This window comes from Carya illinoinensis, chromosome 5 (genome assembly GCF_018687715.1).
Source record: "Carya illinoinensis cultivar Pawnee chromosome 5, C.illinoinensisPawnee_v1, whole genome shotgun sequence".
NCBI classification, from domain to species: Eukaryota; Viridiplantae; Streptophyta; class Magnoliopsida; order Fagales; family Juglandaceae; genus Carya; species Carya illinoinensis.
The window spans coordinates 37838226-37857081 of record NC_056756.1 but is presented as its reverse complement, the minus strand read 5'-3'; the positions used below and the strand labels follow the sequence as shown (position 1 = coordinate 37857081).

Here is an 18856-nt window from a genome sequence, read left to right as displayed (position 1 = left end):
TCTACTAGTATATATATATATATATATAGAAAACGGAGGAATGTGTATTGTGAGAATTCAAAGATAAATCTTACTTGAGTGATGAATTTTCACGTTAAAAACAAGTAACAAGAATTGTAAAAGCAAATATATGTTGTGGATGTTGTTAAGTATATTTTTAATTAAATTGCATAAATATATGTTTGATAAATGTTATAAAACTCAATTCATAATTTATTTATCTCTTTAATTTAGTCCTCCGGAATTCCAGTTTTTGGATCACTGAGAAAAATAAATATGTATGAATCCCTGTTTTCTAATCCAACCATCCGCAACCGAATTTTCAAATTTACATATATATACAAATCTCAAAACTCTATTTACCAATCAAGTCTTCATCTATATCTACATGGGGAATGCGGGCTATCGTAGACCCCTCCCGTCCTCGTTCTTTTTTCCACCATTCTACCAAGAGAGGACACCTGTAGATACATAACGTCAGGAGTGAGGGAGGTAGGCAGTTTGTTGGAAATGACGTTAACTTTTTACCATCAGTAATCCAAAGTCTTCGGAGTGAGGGAGGTAGGCCCTTCTTTGGTAAGGACGCGATATGTTTTTCGCAATTAGATATACACAACCCTTGAAGTGATGTGAGGTTTCGAAAGCCCTCGGGAGACAAGTATTCCAGCTTCGGAAAGTTAACCATCTTCAACTCGATTAGAGAACTAGGCAGCTTCATCTCTGCAAAGGACACCAGGTGCGAAGTTCCATCGCAAATTTTAAGAACTTTGAGAGAGGTAATCCTGTGCAACCCCCACTCAAACAAGCCCTGAGCGATACTGCTATCATCGATCCGAAGAGATGTTAGGTTGGTGGGAAAACCTTCTTCTGGAAAGCATACAAGTGCTCTTGGACATTCCCCCATCGTCAAAGCTTGAAGAGAGGTGCAAGTGTGTGTGCGATTGACCACGGCCTGGATTTTCTCGCAGCGGGCAAGATCAAGCCTTGTCAGGTTGGCAGGGAGCAACTCACCGTCCGGTAAGAAATCGAGACTTGGACTACCTTCAATCCTAATATTGCTTAGATGGCCGAGACTGTGTATACCGGTGGGTAAAGATTTAAGGTTTCCACAATAATAAATGTCAATGGATTTAAGCAATGAATTATGATGTAATTCCTTCGCTATTGACTCTAGCTTTGGACATGAACCAATCCGTAATGTTTGAGGTGTTGTTGGTAATTCACCACTTGATATTAGGGATTTGAGGGATGGACAGTTGAGAATGTACAAATCCTGAAGATCATGAGATATGGTGTTGTCACCGTTGCTGCCGCAGCTGTTGGCCGTGTCATCCTCCTCCACCAAAATCTGAATATTATTGCAATCCCGTATACTTAGTTCCTTTAGAGTTGGAGGCAGCTGGCCTTTAGCTACCAACGAAACTAGTTTTGGACAATCAGAAACCTGCAGATGACGAAGACTGGGGAGATGCGGAAATGATCCCACCGCATTTGACCACAAGTGCGTCAGTTCCATGCATCCATCAACCTCTAACTTTTGTACATTTGCTAGCCCCCCCATTGTAATCAACACTTTCATTTGAGACTCAAAACTCTGAAATTGTTGAAAGGTGCTTCAAATTCAGCGAGCTAAAATCAACTTCTCTTCTGCACACCACCCCTTCTGATCCCTCAAATTTTATTTTGCATCGATCTGGAAAGCTCGAAATTGAGACCATTAACTTCCGACAACATCCATCTATCTCAACATTTTCAAGTGAAGGAAGGTGGTTTGGTAAATTTCCCGACAGCTTGGGACAATTTTTAATAGAGAGTTCACGTAAGTTTGAGAAGAATGCTTCACAAGGACTCCAGTTCTCCCACTCCACCATATTCTTGAAATTTAGAGTCTCCAAGGATCTAAAAGGTTGTGACAAACCATCCCCACAAACTTCAGGACCCATACTCTTCATGCTAGCCATACCTGCGATCGAAAGGACTCTGAGTGATGGAAGTTTGCCCAATGGGGCAATGATGTGCACTTTTTACAATTTTCAATAGTCAAGAATACCAGATAAGGAAGGGAAGGGCGGTTTAACCATGTCGGAAATTCTGTAGCCCCGTAGCATCTGATAGTCAGTTCTTTCAAAACTTTGTGAGGCTGCAGCAAGTTAAGAAACTCCTTTTCACTTGTTCTGTCCTTTGAGTCATCAATGTCTTCACTCCATCCCAATGACAACCCATCAAGTTTTGGCTTATCACTTAAATTCATGCCCCTTGCATCCTCTGGCACAATCACGTTCTCCAATTTTGAAATGGAGAGTCTCCCTCGAAGATAGGACAAAGACCCTAGCTCCTTCAACCCCGAGCAACAATCTTCTCCCACAATGAAATCTGACAACGTTCGAAGACAAGTTAATTTGCCTATATGCAGAGGCATTTCTTTTAGTGATCTTGCTTGTAAAATATTGAGGTGACGTAAGTTGACCAGGTTCCCAAATGTTGAAGGTAGTTTCTCTAGACATGCGCAATGTTCTAACAACAATGTTTGTAAATTGTAAAGAGTGGTTGTTGATTCAGGCAAGCTGGTGATGCAAGTGTAAGACAGGTCAAGATACCGTAGATGCTTGAGATCACCAATTGAATTCGATATCTTGGTTATGTGGTAACCTTTCAATGAGAGCACCCTTAAGCATTGTAATTTTGGCAACAATTCAAGAGAAACATAACTGGTCAAATAACACCACCCAAGCTGTGGCAACATTAGAGGTAAGAAGGTACGTAACCATGTGAGTTCAGAAAAGGCCTCAAACTTTTTAAAGCCATCATGAAAGTAACCCAGGTAAGACACATGGCGAGCCTTTTTAAAAATACTCCCTTGTTTACTACCCTCAACTCTATCTTCCATTCTAAAGCATGTATTTCCTGCAACAGATTTAGCCAAGTCATTGATGAGGTCATGCATCACAAATCGAGATTTCTTGTTGTTGGATTGTTGGAAAAATGACCTTGCCAACAAATCCTGAACAAATCGAGATTTATTGTTGTTGGATTGTTGGAAAAATGACCTTGCCAACAAATCCTGAAAATACTTCGAACCCAAATCTTCCATTTCCTTTTCTTTTTGTTGTGGTTGAATCAAACCTTCTGCCATCCATAATAGAACCACCTCCTTCTCCTCAAATTCATAATCTTTAGGGAGTATAGAACAGTAAGCAAAGCATCTCTTCAAATGTGATGGGAGATGGTAGTAACTCAACATAAGAGCTGGAACGATTTCACGTCTCTGCTCTAAAATATTCCATATCTCGCTATTCAATATTTCCTCCCAGGCATCACGGTCCTGTTTTGAACGTAAGAGGCCTCCAAGTACTTTTGCTGCCAAAGGCAAGCCTTCACATTTTCGAACGATTTCCTGACCAAAATCTTTGAGGTGTGGGTGTGAAGAAAAGTCTTTTGCCCCCAAGGCATGTTGGGTAAATATGGACACAGAATCGTCATTTGACAACAAACCCAGCTGGTAAGCTTCAGTGGTACGTGTAGTATTTGCAACTTCTCGATTGCGAGTTGTGACAATAACTACACTTCCTGGAGCCCCTGCTTCGAAAGGAGTAAATAGGATTGTCCAGTCATGATAACGATCATTCCAAAGATCATCCAGAATGACTAGAAATTTCTTCCCTTTCAGCGCCTCCTTTAGTCCGATTTGCAACAAGTTTAGATCATTATCATCACGACTTCCAGGACTGATAGATCTTAAAATTGTTTTTGTAACCCGAACGGCATCAAAATCTTCAGAAACGCAAGCCCAAGCTTTAAGATCAAACAAACTTTCGACTTCTTGGTCATTGTATATTAACTGCGCAAGTGTTGTCTTTCCAATACCCCCCATTCCAAGTATTGGAATCACAGAAACTTGAGTGTCCACTGATTCTTGAGCTTGCCATTTCAATAAATCAAGTAAAGCCTTTTTATCTCCTTCCCTGCCATAAACACGAGCTTCATTCACTACAGAAGTTGGGGCCAGTTCTGTCCCTCTAATTTTTTCTGACCTCCTGTCTACAAGTTCTTTCAAATTGAGTTCACCTTTTCGTGCCACTAGATCTTTAAATCGAGTAGTGATGTCCTTGATATTTGACTCCAGCCTAGTTCTCAACATAATAGCATAGGGACTCAAACCACTAAAATAAGCAGGGATGAGATTCCGTACCTTACTAGTACTAGCCTGATTTTTGACCTTCAATTTGCATCGCAAAGCTTCTGTGGCAAACTCATCGAGTATGTCCTCCACATCGTAGGCCAAGTCTTTGAGATCCTCCAGCCACTCTTTCACTGCAGTACTCTGAGCATGTAATTCCTTCTCCTCTGCATCATCAAGCACCTTTTGAATCATTGACAACATCTTGCGCCACTTGTCCAGCTTTTTTTTAAGTCCCTCTCGGCGTGCAAAGGCCAGCAACTCGGGTGAAGCCAATCGGTCAAATAACACTTGAAGGAACGCAGCAAGAAAGAGCTCTCCAACCGGCATTGTTTTCTCTGGAGAAAGGAATGAATCAGGAAACGATGCAAAAGACTAACCAGAGAGTCGAAAGAAGTAACCGGTTCCGTCTGGGAAGAAGCTATAAGAGTGATCGCACAAGTCAACAACAAGAAGTCTTCATCGGTTGTTGGGTATTGTTTCGTAGAAGGTGGGTTGTAATTTTGTCGCGTTCGATCAACGGACGGAATCCATTGACTCGACCTCTTCCACGCACGTTCTATGATATGAAACAAAAGAGAAAAGCCAAAGGATAATAGTAATATATTGACGTTGTCGGCAACGTTATTGGTGTGAGTGGAGAGTGGAGACCAGCTCATCATCCATTACGTGCAAATCTTTTCATCCATTATCTGGTTTCCGCTGCTTTTCTACTTTTGTTTTGTTACTCTTTTATGCTTTTTACTCTTTCCCTCTCTAGAAAATGAGCAAGTAGGAAAAATAGGAGAAAATGAGTGCTACTTGAAAGCATGTGCATCCGGTGGCCCTTATCAACAAATTCTCTAAATTTAAGAAAAGAATTTAGAATTTAAACATTGACTCCCTAAATATTGAGAGTAATTATTCATTTTTAAATTATTTTTTACAAATATTTTAATCTAACCTAAAAATTAAATTCTTCATCTAATTATCTACCTACATTTTTTCTCATGTTCATCACCATTGACATGATCCAATTTTTTTGACCATTTGTGAAAATATGATTTTTTTTTAAATATTATTGTTACGAAAGTACTGATTTAATATTATCATTTATAGAGATATGTAGTTTAAAAAATTCATTAAAGATGAAAAATCGAAAATATGCATACAACAAATAATTAAATAATTACAAAAATGTGAAAAAAAATAAGTTAAAAAGTTTTTTTCTCCTATTTCCCCGAAAGAAAAAAAAAATGAGTAGTAAAAACTGTACAAATAAATGAGTATAAAAAATAATTAAAACATTTATTTTAATGGAATAGGAAAATAATAGGGAGTGAGATAAAGATGAATAAAAAGATGAAAAAAATTTATAAAAATATTATTTTCATCTAAAATTTATTCATCCCAATGTGAATAGGTGTTAAAGCTCTTACAGTTACAAATAATTATCTTTTCCAAATATTTTAATCTAATCCAAAAATAAAATTCATCATCTAATAATCTATACTTTCTCTTATATCCATATTTATTATAATTGAGATTTGAAAAAAATGTCAGCATTGACATGATCCAATTTCGTTTTTTTTTTCTTTTTTTTTTCGATTATTATGTCATTACCTCTATGAACTGAAATATCATTTTCTCTTGTTAATAAAAAGTTTATGACTACTTGTAATAAGAAGAGAGAAAGAAACACAACTCAAAAGTCTAATAGATCTATGCCTCCAGATCCCATTGCCAACAACTAATTTGTTGGATTATTAAAGTTGAAGGACAGTGCTACTCCCACAGAGGTAGTGCTCCCAAACCTCCAACGAAAGGGCGAATTTTTTTTCTTTCCAATGTTTTTTTAATTTAATAAAAAATTTTAAAAAATAAATAAAAATCATTAATTTATTTAAAAATATTTACTTTAACTATTAAGTTAAATAAAATAAAAAAAATAGAAAATAGAAAATCTGTGGTCACCATCGCCTGTGTATACAGCATTTCCCTAATGTTAAATAGTCGTTGGCTTGTGCATTGGAAATTTGGAACACGTCATGGTGGGTGTTCTTTGAAGGGAGATGCTTTGGATCCAAAGTGTGTCCCGAAATTTTTTTTTTAATTTTTTACTTAGTGATTAAGGAAATATTTTTTAGTGATGTTGTGAAATTTCTTTTTTTTAAAAAATATATTTAAGAATATAAAAAAATGAATGAAAACAAAAATTTCCTTTTTTCGGTGGGTATTCAGGATACATCTTCGGGGGATGTAGCAGTACCCTTCTTTGAAAAATAAAAGGAGCAAGTAAGAAAAATTGAAGAAAATGAGGGCTCCTTGCCGAGGGATTTGTCACGCAGTCCAAAAGAGAAGATCATGGTTTGAAGGTCTTAAAACAAGAGAAATAATGATAATGGTAATCATGGAATTTTAAATTCAATTTCAGAAATTATATTTATTGTCTTGCTGTCAATGAATTCTAATATTATTGCCAAGAAGAGATTGAATTTCATAATTAATCCGACCAAAAACCACCGTAGAAGTGCCCCAATCCTTCAAACGATTTGTTTGGACTGCTGCTTTTTGCCAGAAACATGCTCTTCTGTAGCTAGCTATGACTTTGTACATAAATTGGCTAAGAGATTGGATGCTATTCTGCAATTTGATTTAGTCTGTTCAAGCTGAGGTTTTTGGGTACCCATATACATACTAAATTTGTGTTTTGGTTTCTTCATATATATGGTTGTCTATATCTATATGCTCTAATTGACATGTCCCCAATCTCTTCATCCATTACATTGTTCATGGAAAATCTGGGCCAGCATATTTGTTTACTCATGCAATGAACATCATTGTTGGGCGAAATGAGGACAGGAAGCTCATAACTGGTGCATACAGTGTTGCTGACGTTTATTGATGCCACAGTGGGGAGATCCAAGGCTGGAAATACTTACGTGTTTATAAGGTGAAACAAAAGTTCAAGGAATGGAAATTCATAATCGAGACAGCGAAAATCAACAAGGAATATTAATAATCCTAAATGTGAAGACATATTCATAACAGATTCCATTAGAAAAAAGGGTCCCTGCTTCATTTGTCCCAGATAGAATATGAGCATGTTGGTTCCATATTTACAACTGTACTCACTATAGTCTATATAGGTGCTTTGTACCCAAAACTTGAAGGTTTATTGGATAATTAAGTTCTATATTGCTGATATGATAAAAACTTGTGGCTCTTTGATTCTGAAATCAATTATAAGATTTTCTGTAAATGAATCATTGAGGTTTATCCATCATTCCTTTTTCTTACTTTAACATGGCTTCATAGCCATAGTCGATTCCTGCTCTTTTTCCTTTCATCAATAGCCGACACTAGCAGCCCAACGTCTTCCCACATTCCAACACTTGCAGCCAGCTATGATCCTTCATCCCTTTATTTCCTCCATTCCTCTGATCATCCAGGAGCCATCCTTGTGTCCACGCTACTCACATAATCCAATTATCTCACTTGGCAATGAGCCATGAAAATGGCCTTCATTGCAAAAAATAAGTTTGGCTTTCTAGATGGGACTCTTCAACGACTAACAGATCCAAAAGAATTATCAGCATGGGAAAATTGTAGAGACATGATTTTGTCCTGGATCCTCAACTCCATTGACAAATCCCTGGCCTCCAATATGATTTACTTCGAGAAGAATGTATTGATCTAGAAAATTGGTTTTCTCAATGCCAAAATCCACGACTATTCAAGTTGAAGCGTGGTATCAGCACTTTACAGCAAGTTACCATGGCCATTGCTGCATACTATAATACCATCAAATCTTATTGGTATGAATTGAGTACTTTTAACATATCTTCCACGTTGCTCTTGTGGTGCTTTTAAGTTGTTGCAACAAATCTTCTATTAGCAAACTCACCCAATCTTTGGATTGTGCCACTTTATTATTTCCAACCTTTGGCATTTCCAGGACCTACGCATGAGGAAGCTGATGGAATGGATGAAGTTCGCGATGGATACTTCAAAGAGTGCTCAAATTAGAATAGGATTCCTGTGAGGCCTTGTTGTGTTCTACCTACCAAATTTTGTAATAATAAAGCCACATTTTTGGTTAAAGTCAACATGAAAAAATTAGTTGAGACCTTCAACTTTAGTCCATCAACAATTCCAGGACCAGAAAATATGTGATCATTAACTATATCAGCCCAATCCAATATACGAAACATCCCACTACAAACAACAAAAACACAAGCGATCAGGCCAGGGCCAAGGATAAAATAGGAATACACTTCAGAAAAACTAAAGGGAAGCTCATAGTTATCTATTGTTCAAATCAGGATTCAAAGATTCAAATTAACATTTATATAATGATCGTCAAAATTATATAGTTTTTGACTTTTACATTAGTATTCATTTCAAAGGATCCCTTGTCATCAATACCTGGCCGTTGGATCTACACACGTGATGGGCATCTGTTATGATATATATATATATACTCAGCTTATACTTGTAACCCTAGATCAATTTCTTCATTCTTGTATACAGCTGGAAACTAAAGGGTCAGAGAGGAGAGAGCAGGGAGGGGGCGATATTAGGGTTCCGTGGGTTTCCTTGTAGAGAGAAAAAATCTGTGCGATTTCTTGTGGTTTCTATGAGAGTTTTGTAACTCTAAGTGTACTGAGGCTTCTCTGTGAAGTATTGTTCATCAATAAAGATCTCTCAGGCCTATTCTTGCCGTGGATGTAGATCATTAAAGTCGAACTACGTATATCGGTGTGTTCTTTCCTTATTTCTTTTACAGCTTTATATTTTCTTGATCATTTTTGATAATCTGTATATATCCTTGTTGATTTGTGTTCCATCTTGTTAATAGTGTTGGTATTTGTAATTTGGTAATATTTACGAAATGGTCGCTTCTTTGGTTGTGGTTGATATCAAACTTATATTCTTGTGATTATTAACTTTCGGTTTAGATAAAAGAACAGAAAACTTTATAATAAGAAACTGAAAGGTTTATTGCAAGATTCATTTAGGTTTATAATAATTTTATAAACAATAAAACATAAAAGTTTTATTACATATTGAACTGACCGACAATGGCTATTTCCTGTACCAAAAGAACTGGTTCACAAAGGACAGTATGACACACGCAGTAACACCCAGAACCCACATCCTGAATGTGACCGCCGGTATGGTCGAATCGTCGGTTTTGGGCACCGTTAGATCGACCTGTTTAATAGGACATTCCTCGTCGAACTCCGAGGTATCCTTCCCCTCAACGGGCAATACCTCACCCATGATTATTGTATTGCAAAAACTGGTGTTCCTTCTCTCAAGTACTCTGAAACACAATAAACAGAAAATCAAACAACTGCGAGACAATGTTACGAAGAATGAAAGATATCAATGGAGAATTAACACGAAGGATGTACATATGCAAATATATGGATATACGTTAAGAGAGAGAGAGAGATTCTCACGGGGAATTTGTTTAGGACATGGAATCCTAACAGACAAACACCGAAAAAGCAAACTACCCAGGAAAGAACGAAACTAGTATAGTAGAAGAGAACTAGGATTCCAACTCATACTCAGGATATTCAAAAATAAATTATTAGAAATATATTCCAAGAATATTGAGAAGGAAAGTGGTAGGAAGGTGAAAAGGTCATCAATGCTGGGAACAAGGATTCCAAAATAATGATGCATGTGGGTTTTTAATTAATTCCCTGATCAATCCTTCCCAGATCAATCAATTTCCTAGTAGTCCTTGTTTGTTTATATGTAGCAGAGGTATTCCAAAAGTGGGTCAAATCCAACCATTCATACATACATACATATATATATATATGCTAAGAATTAAAGATCTTATCTTTGTTTTAATTTCATGGGTCACATAATGTACTTCCACTCACCACCAAAAAGGCACTACCATTAAAAACAAAAAAACAGGGAAAAAGAAGAAGAAGAAGAAGAAGAAGAAGAAGGAGAAAATTGAATGGCTCCCAACTTTTTCTCCCAATCGTGCTGTGTTTGGTCCCATTGCCTTGAACACTACATTGTCCATCCCATCCTTTCTTGGCAGTATAAAGTCTTATAACTGTTCACCACAATAATAATAATAATACTAATAATAAGAGAATAGATATTTGTAATTATGAATTATACAGCCGCCACGTAATCGTTTTGAAAAAAGTGAATAGAATATGAAAACTACATGAAAAAAATTAATTTTTTAATAATAGATCCTACTCTTTTTCAAATCAATTACGTGGCATTTACGCACTTCACAGTTGTATGTAGAATTATTCTAATAATAATACATTAAGTACCGTTTGGTTTCGGAAAGCGTTTCATCTAATCTTATCATTACAACTTTTTCAAATTTTCACAAAAAATATAATAAACAATTCAACTTTTTCAAATCTCAATTTAACTTTTTCAAATCATAAAACAATAATAATTTTAAAAAATAATATTCTGATAATATTTTATTCAACTTTCACATTTAATCTAAAATCATCTCATCTTATTTCTAACTCCAAACCAGCTGAGTTGTATATGATGAGAAAAAGTTGCCATATTTTTCAAAATACCCAAAAAGTTTGAATCTATCGTCTTTCTTTTAGCATAGGCTCCAATTTTCTCTCCAAGTGCACGTGAATTGTAATAATGTAATGTATATTTAATTATCTATCTTCTTCTTTAAGAATTACTTTATATATATAACTTGAACGATTTCTGTTTTTAATGTTAATTTTTATCTTTTACACGTCATGCTATCTAAACAACCTCTTGGATTCCGTTTCTCCTGCAGCAAATAATCTCGAACCCATCCTTAATACCGCCGCTCAATCTAGTTTGATTCAGTTTGTTGAAAAAATAAAAGCTTATTAAAAATAATAATTTCCTTTTACTACTTTGCACTCAACCGTCTCAGTCTGACTATCTCCCCCCTTTTACTACTAATTTTTGTTAACTAACTTCGCTTATTCCATTGATTGCCAATTACGCCTCTTCATGCTTTAAATTTTCTACCATCCCTTTAAACCATTTCACCAATTCATTCCACATATTTCATATTTTGATAAATGTTATAATCATATAGAGATTCATAAAAATAAATTCACACATTGAAATAATTTGACATGGCACGTTAAATTATAAAACTACAATTATTGTAACATTGCCAAAAAGTTAAAAAGAAAATCGAATAATACATTTAATTGAAAGGAAAATGATAGAAAATTGAATAGAAAATGCAAGAAAATTGACTGAATTGAGAAGATGGGAGAAGAAATAGACTTTTTCATTAAGTTTTTCAATGCCCTCATTGCAAATCTTTTTTAAATTTTATACAACAAATGGCCTAACAAATTCCTAACTACTTAGAAGAGGATGGAGACTTAAAAACATTAAAGACTTGGCCCAATCATTTGGTTGTGTTTGGGTCCTAAAAGTACCTCGAGTATTCTCAACATACTCCACTACAAACAACTATTTATTAATTTATTATTACTTTTCACTTACTTTTTATTACTATTCATTATTTTTTACTACTATTCAATATTCTATTATTACTTTTTACCTACTTTTTCATTGCTATTCACAACACTTCAATTTATCATTAGGTTCATTACAAAGATGAAGGTTGACATGAACACAAAGACCCACGGGTGCTGCTGTGGGTTCTTGATATTTCTGTCCCCTCACCCGTATAGGCTTAAAGGAATTCGATCTAATATTCTGCTTAGAGATTAGTGGAGCATTACAATTTACGTTTTCAATGTAATTAATTAGTATTAATGATTGATTCATAGCTGTGAATGCAGATGATATAGATTCTGGAGAATAATAAAGCACTGCTCGTGCTCGACTGGGGACTTCTTCGTGAGCCTTCCTAACATTTGCACATTGTTGAAATCCTCCTGTGGTTGTTGTTGTGTGATACGGGAATTTAGCGGCAAAGATATTTACTTTCCATTTACTGCTTTTCGAATAAGGAAACTAAGCCATTGACTTGCCTTATTTAGTTATGTAATCAATTAGTTTAATTTTGTTAAGTTGGCGTCGTTTGCGTGCTTACGTACGAATAAGTCAATGTAAATCCCTTCATTGTAAGTTTACTACTTATAAGTTTGGGAAGAATTATTTGAATGTTATCAGAAAATATTCCAGCAACATGTTGCCGAGGTGGGGTCCCTCTCAAAACAAACCACTTTTCTTCCTTTGATTTATTCACAATAGGTAAAGCACGCCGGGTTGATCTTGCGTCTTTTCCTGTTGAACCACCAATTATGAGATCAATCGCTCGTGCTCGTATCATTTTGACATCAGAGCAGGTAATGGCGGACTCTCAAGTTGAGCGGTTGGAACAACAAATGGCTAATTTTGGGAGTCTTATGGAACGCCTAATGAAAAAATTCGAGGAAACAAGTGCGAAGGTGGATTCTTTGGCCAACAAGAGTTCGGGTGATGGAGAAGGATCGTGGTCAAGGAATAGGAACGGAAGGAACTATGGTGGGAGTAACAACATGGCAGTTCCCAAACTCAACAAGTTGGACTTTCAAAGATACAATGGCATGGACAATCCTACCAGTTGGATCTACAGTGTGGAGCAGTTTTTTGACTATCAACAAACGGAGGAGATTGAAAAATTACCACTAGCTGCTTATCACTTGGAATGGGAGGTCCAGATGTGGTATCAATTATTTAGAGATACCAAAGAAATCACATCATGGGAGGCATTAAAAAGAGGACTTTGTATTCGGTATGGACCGACTATGTTTGAGGATTATTTTGTTTCGTTGAGCAAGCTACGGCAAACGGGGACGGTTCGAGAGTACCAACTGCAATTTGAGCAATTACTGAACCGTGTTGGGGAGTTGGCCCCAACTCATCAACTGGGATGTTTCATAAGTGGACTCAAGGAACCAATGTGAACTAACGTACAAGCGGCTCGACCAACGTCCACCATGAACGCCATTGGCCTAGCCCGATTGTTTGAAACCATACATGCGAAGAGACCTATGATCCTGGAAGCAAGACGACCAGCAAACATGGAATCAATGCCACCACCGCTGCCTTCGGCAAACTTGGCAAGGAACAAAACACCACCAACAAAGCGATTGAACCTAAGCGAAATACAAGAACGTAGAAGACGGGGGCTATGCTTTAATTGTGATGAGAGCTTTGCACCAGGCCATCGTTGTAAAAAATTATTTTTCATTGAAGGAATCATTGTAAACGAAGAGGAAGGAGTGGACGTTGGAGAGGGGGAACGGTTGATAGATAGCAAGCATGACCCAGTGATTTCACTCCAAGCAATTGTGGGATCAACTTCGCTGCAGACCATGAGAATCAGAGTAGTGAAGGGACATAGTATCACCGTTTTGCTCGACACAGGAAGCTCTCACAATTTTTTGAACACCTCATTTGCTGATACAATGGGCTTACCACAACAACAAATGCGCGGGATGAAGGTAATGGTAGCCAACGGTGAGAAGTTAGATTGTAAGGGAAGGTGTGATGCAGGTCCTTCAACATTTACAGACGGCTTGAAAGTAGTCTTGCAAGAGTTCAAAAACTTATTTGCGGAGCCAACGAGCCTTCCTCCTGACCAAACACATAATCACAAGATAGCATTGAAGCAAGGAGCAGGACCAGTTAACGTGAGGCCATACCGCTATCCACATTACATTAAGGGAAATCGAGAAAGTCATCACTAGCTTATTGCAGTCCGGCGTGGTGCAGCCAAGTAGCAGCCCCTTTTCTTCGCCTGTATTAATGGTGAAAAAGAAAGATGGATCATGGCGACTATGCATGGATCATAGAGCTCTCAACTTGATCACTATAAAGGACAAATTTCCTATACACGTCATTGATGAGCTACTAGATGAATTAAATGGAGCGAAGGTATTTTCAAAACTTGATCTCTGATCGGGTTACCATCAAATAAGGATGCACGGTTGGGACATTGAAAAAACAGCATTTCACACTCACCATGGGCATTATGAGTTCCTCGTTATGCCATTTAGACTCATAAACGCCCCGGCAACGTTTCAGTCGTTGATGAATGAAATTTTTAAGCCTGTATTGCGAAGGTATGTCTTGGTCTTTTTCGATGATATTTTAATATATAGTTGAAATTGGGAGGAACATCTTACACATCTCAAGAATATTTTAAAAATGTTGCAAGCTAATCAACTCTTCGTGAGAATGGAAAAGTGCCAATCTGGGCAGGGACAAGTAAGCTATTTGGGACATTTGATTTCCGACAAAGGGATCTCCATGGACCCTGAAAAAATTACAGCAATGAATAGATGGCCACGCCCCCAGTCAGTCAAGGAGTTACACGGATTTCTTGGATTAATGGGCTACTACTGGAAATTTATCTGCCACTATGGAATGATCGCAGGCCCCTTAACTCGGCTCTTAAAAAAGGATAGTTTCAGATGGAATGAGCAAGCTGAAAAGGCATTTCAAAACCTCAAGCGAGCTATGACCACCAGACCGGTATTGGCACTTCCAAATTTTTCATTGCCATTTGTTGTGGAGTGTGACGCGTCCGGGGTAGGCTTGGGGGCGGTACTCATGCAAGAAAGGAAGCCAGTGGCCTATTTTAGCAAGTCTCTCCAAGGATGTAATCTGAGCAAATCAACGTATGAGAAAGAAATCATGACACTGGTAGCAGCCATTCAAAAATGGTGACCGTATTTGCCCGGGGCTAAGTTTATCGTTCGGACTGATCATAAGAGCTTGAGGCATTTGTGGGGTTAGACTATCACCACCGAAGCTCAACAAAAATGGCTGGTGAAATTAATGGGGTATGATTTTGTCATTGAGTATAAAAAGGGAAGGGAGAACTCTGCAGCAGACAATTTGTCAAGGTGCAATGAGTATGAACCAACAAATGAAGAAGAAGCACGAATATTAGCACTCAACTGCCCCCTACCCAGTTGGACAAACACAATTAGAGAAGAGGTTGAGAATAGGCCCTAATTGAAGAAACTAGCAGAAAACATCCAGGTTGGGGAGGCTGTAGGTCCTTGGGGATATAAGGCAAGGATGATATTTTTCAAGGACCAAATTTATTTGCTCGCTGATTCTCCCCTCATTCATACTATTCTCAATGAATTTCATGTAGGCACACACGAGGGCTTCCACAAGATGTGGCAACGATTAAAGGCGGTATTCTATTGGTCTGGGGAAAGAGCACAAGTTAAAAATTTTATTTGGGAATGCGACGTCTGCCAACGACACAAGAGTGAGCATACCAAACCAGCTGGACTTCTTCAACTGCTACCCATACTAGCAGTTGTCTGGTCTGATATATCGATGGATTTCACCAAGGGCCTTCCAAGTTCCCATGGGAAAAATGTTATTTTCGTGGTCGTGGATCGTTTGTCGAAGTTCGCCCATTTTAAACCACTCAAACAACCATTTTCAGCAACAACAGTGGCCCAAAATGTTTTTTAGAACATATTTAAATTATATGGATTGTCGGCATCCATCGTGTGTGACTGCAATCTAACTTTTACCGGTAAGTTCTAGCTTGAGTTGTTCCAGTTGCAAAGAATTAAAATTAATTTTAGCTCCTCATATCATCCACAAACGGACGGCCAAATTGAAATGGTTAATCTAACAGTGGAGATGTATTTGAGGTGTTTCACCAGTGAAGCACCAATGGGCTGGGTTAAATGGTTGCCATGGGTGGAGTACGTCTACAATACTTGTGCACATTTGAGTACGGGTGGAACCCCATATGAAGTTGTCTATGGCTATAAGCCTCCCACTCTTCTATCTTGTGTGCATGGCACGACAAGAGTAGAATCAGTAGCACAAACACTTGAAGAAAGATACTTGCTTATTAAGGAAGTTCGCCTCAAACTCCAGCGAGCTCAGAACAGAAGAAGGTCCAGTACAATAAGGGACACTGAGAAAACAGTTTTCAGCCAGGGGGATATGTCTATGTGTGCCTACAGCTGTATAGGCAACAAACGGTGGAAAGGAGAACTAATATGAAATTATCGGCTAAGTATTATGGTCCATTCAAGAATATTGCACGAGTGGGGGAGGTAGCATATCGGTTGGAACTACCTCACGGTGCAAGAATTCGTCATGTATTTCACGTATCTCTCTTGAAGCTGAAACTTGGGCAAAGCACGAAAGCCACTACTGAACTACCTAAAATTTTGCTCAATGCTTCACCCATTATTCCAGAAGCTATTTTATCTTAATGACAGCATGGGAAGCAAGCATTTGGTTTACTAGAAGCCGGAAGGGTAGCAATCCAACGGAGGACACTTGGGAGAATCAGGCGTTGATCCAGGCTCAATTTCTGAAGTTATTCCTTGAGGACAAGGAACACTTTGAAGAAGGGAGGAATGATACGGGAGTTTAGCGCCAAAGATATTTACTTTCCATTTACTGCTTTTCGAATAAGGAAACTAAGGCATTGACTTGCCTTATTTTGTTATGTAATCAATTAGTTTAATTTTGTTAAATTGGTGTTGTTTGCGTGCGTCGTTTATGTACTTACGTACGAATAAGTCAATGTAAATCCCTTCCTTGTAAGTTTTCTCCTTATAAGTTTGGGAAGAATTATTTGAATGTTATCAGAAAATATTCTAGCAACGTGTTGCCGAGGTGAGGTCCCTCTCAAAACAAACCACTTTTCTTCCTTTGATTTATTCACAATAGGTAAAGCACGCCGGGTTGATCTTGCATCTTTTCCTATTGAACCACCAATTACGCGATCAATCGCTCGTGCTAATAACATTGTGTAAATTTGATTGGTAGTGGGTGGATTTGATTTGTGAGGATGGGATGATTTGATGGTACTATCTTGACTTTATATATTCAGTTTTAGTTTGGGATTGTGATATGGAGATTCTCTCTCTTCTCTTAATTTTTGTCATTAGTACGGAAGGATCTCTCAACTAGGATTGAGTATTGACATTTGACATAATCGGAATTGATATTTAAAAAAATCCAACTCCGACTTTGACTTTGTCAAAATTCGAATCCAAACTCCAACTTAAATAGGCTTCCATCTAATAGATCGAAATCAAAACGAAATAAGATTTGAATTTTTTTTTTTCCCGAATTTAGCTAATTTTTAAACAAGATTTTATATATTACAATTTTTTTTTTACAAATTTCTTTGTGGAGATTTTGAAGATCATCCTAAAAGAAATGGATATCTTTGAAGAATATATGCAAGCCAACATAAGGAGGGCTTGGGATCTCCTACTTGTTTGACACTCTACAAACTCTTCAATCTTCAATATAAATTAGCTTGGAGTACTGTTATTACTACTAACTTCTTTTGGACAAAGTTTTTAAAGCAAAAATACTCATAGGAATATTTATCAGTATCTCCTAACAGTTAATTCTATAGCATGAAATTAAGCCTGTGAAAATTTAGAAATCGTTCTGTTAAATTTTGGTACAATAATTGGGTAGGAAATGAATCTCTTGCGTGCAAGTCTTTTGTAATCACTAATCTTAATACGTTTCGAGCTTAAGGATGTTTTGCTCTAAAGTAGGTTGGAATGTTTCAAAATTGGCAGGTTTGGAAGATAATGCTTTGATCCTTGAAGTGTTGAAGATGCCTATAAATTTGAAAACGAGATCATATTTAAGGAGTAGGAAACACACTTCTGACTATGTGTTTATGTGAAATTACCACTTGTACCAAAAATTTAAGTGGATCTGAAGAGATAGATTTAATCAAGATCTCTACTTTAGATTCAAATATATATACAGAAGTGTGCATGGGATTTGAGAGATGATTGATAATTGAGAAAGGAGGAAGCCAGCTGAAAGATAGGTCCTGAAACGCCAAGAAATGAGGCTTCTGGGGACCAAACTTGGCTAAGAAGAAGATTACATCTTTACTTCAATGTTCAAACAATGATCAGAATATGAAGAAACGATTGCGATAATCAGAAGGAATCAGCAAAAGATTGCTTAAGGAGTTTGTGTTTTCGATCGGTTTGCTGAGGACGAGGTGAGGAGTTGCTTTTCGAGGATGGCATCCACAACACATTTTCATATTTTAAAATTATTTTTTCTTATTTTTATTCTTATTATATTAATTAACTTGTTCTATTTATCATTTATACACAATATATTTATTATAGGAAAAATAAAATAAAATAAATATAATGTATAATATGTGGAAATGATAAATAGAATTATTCATGTATATATGTTTGTGTTCGTTTCAGATAGAAAATGTTTAAAAACAACCATTAATTATTTAATTTAGACCTTATTTCAAATATATATTTAATGTATACTTAGTTTTGAAAGTAAGTTGGGTTAAATTGAGATGAGATAAAAGTTGAATAAATATTGTTTTAATATTATTTATATTTTTAAATTAAAAAAATTAAATTATTTATTATATTTTATTTAAAATTTTGAAAAGTTATAATAATTAGATAAACTTAAAAGAGATTATTTCACTAAGGGCTTAGCGTGAGTATGCTGAGGTCAAGCTAGTTATTTTTTCTATTTTGAATTAAACACGCCTATCATACTTTTCTTTTTAAAAAGAGATTTTTCAACTCTTATATAGGGCTGTAAATGAACTAATCTGTTCGATAGTCCGCTTAGTACTCGCTCGGTTAAACTCAAATTAAACTTGACTTGTGAAAAAAAAAAAGTTTGTTCATGAAAACAGATATCCGCTTTATTGGTAAA

General features: G+C 36.7%; 2 protein-coding genes across 2 annotated transcripts; both read right to left on the bottom strand.

Moving 5' to 3' along the window:
• Positions 1-192: 192 nt before the first annotated feature.
• LOC122309008 (putative disease resistance RPP13-like protein 1) lies at positions 193-4728 on the bottom strand. Its single transcript, XM_043122332.1, has 2 exons — positions 3048-4728; positions 193-2987 (listed from the first exon to the last, which is right to left on the bottom strand). Exons 1-2 carry the CDS (start codon positions 4505-4507, stop codon positions 1949-1951), a joined length of 2499 nt encoding a protein of 832 aa, XP_042978266.1. The 5' UTR covers positions 4508-4728; the 3' UTR covers positions 193-1948.
• Positions 356-1561, bottom strand: LOC122310317 (putative disease resistance protein At3g14460). The gene has a single exon (XM_043124212.1). The coding sequence runs from the start codon at positions 1559-1561 to the stop codon at positions 356-358; it is 1206 nt and encodes a 401-aa protein (XP_042980146.1).
• Positions 4729-18856: the final 14128 nt, after the last annotated feature.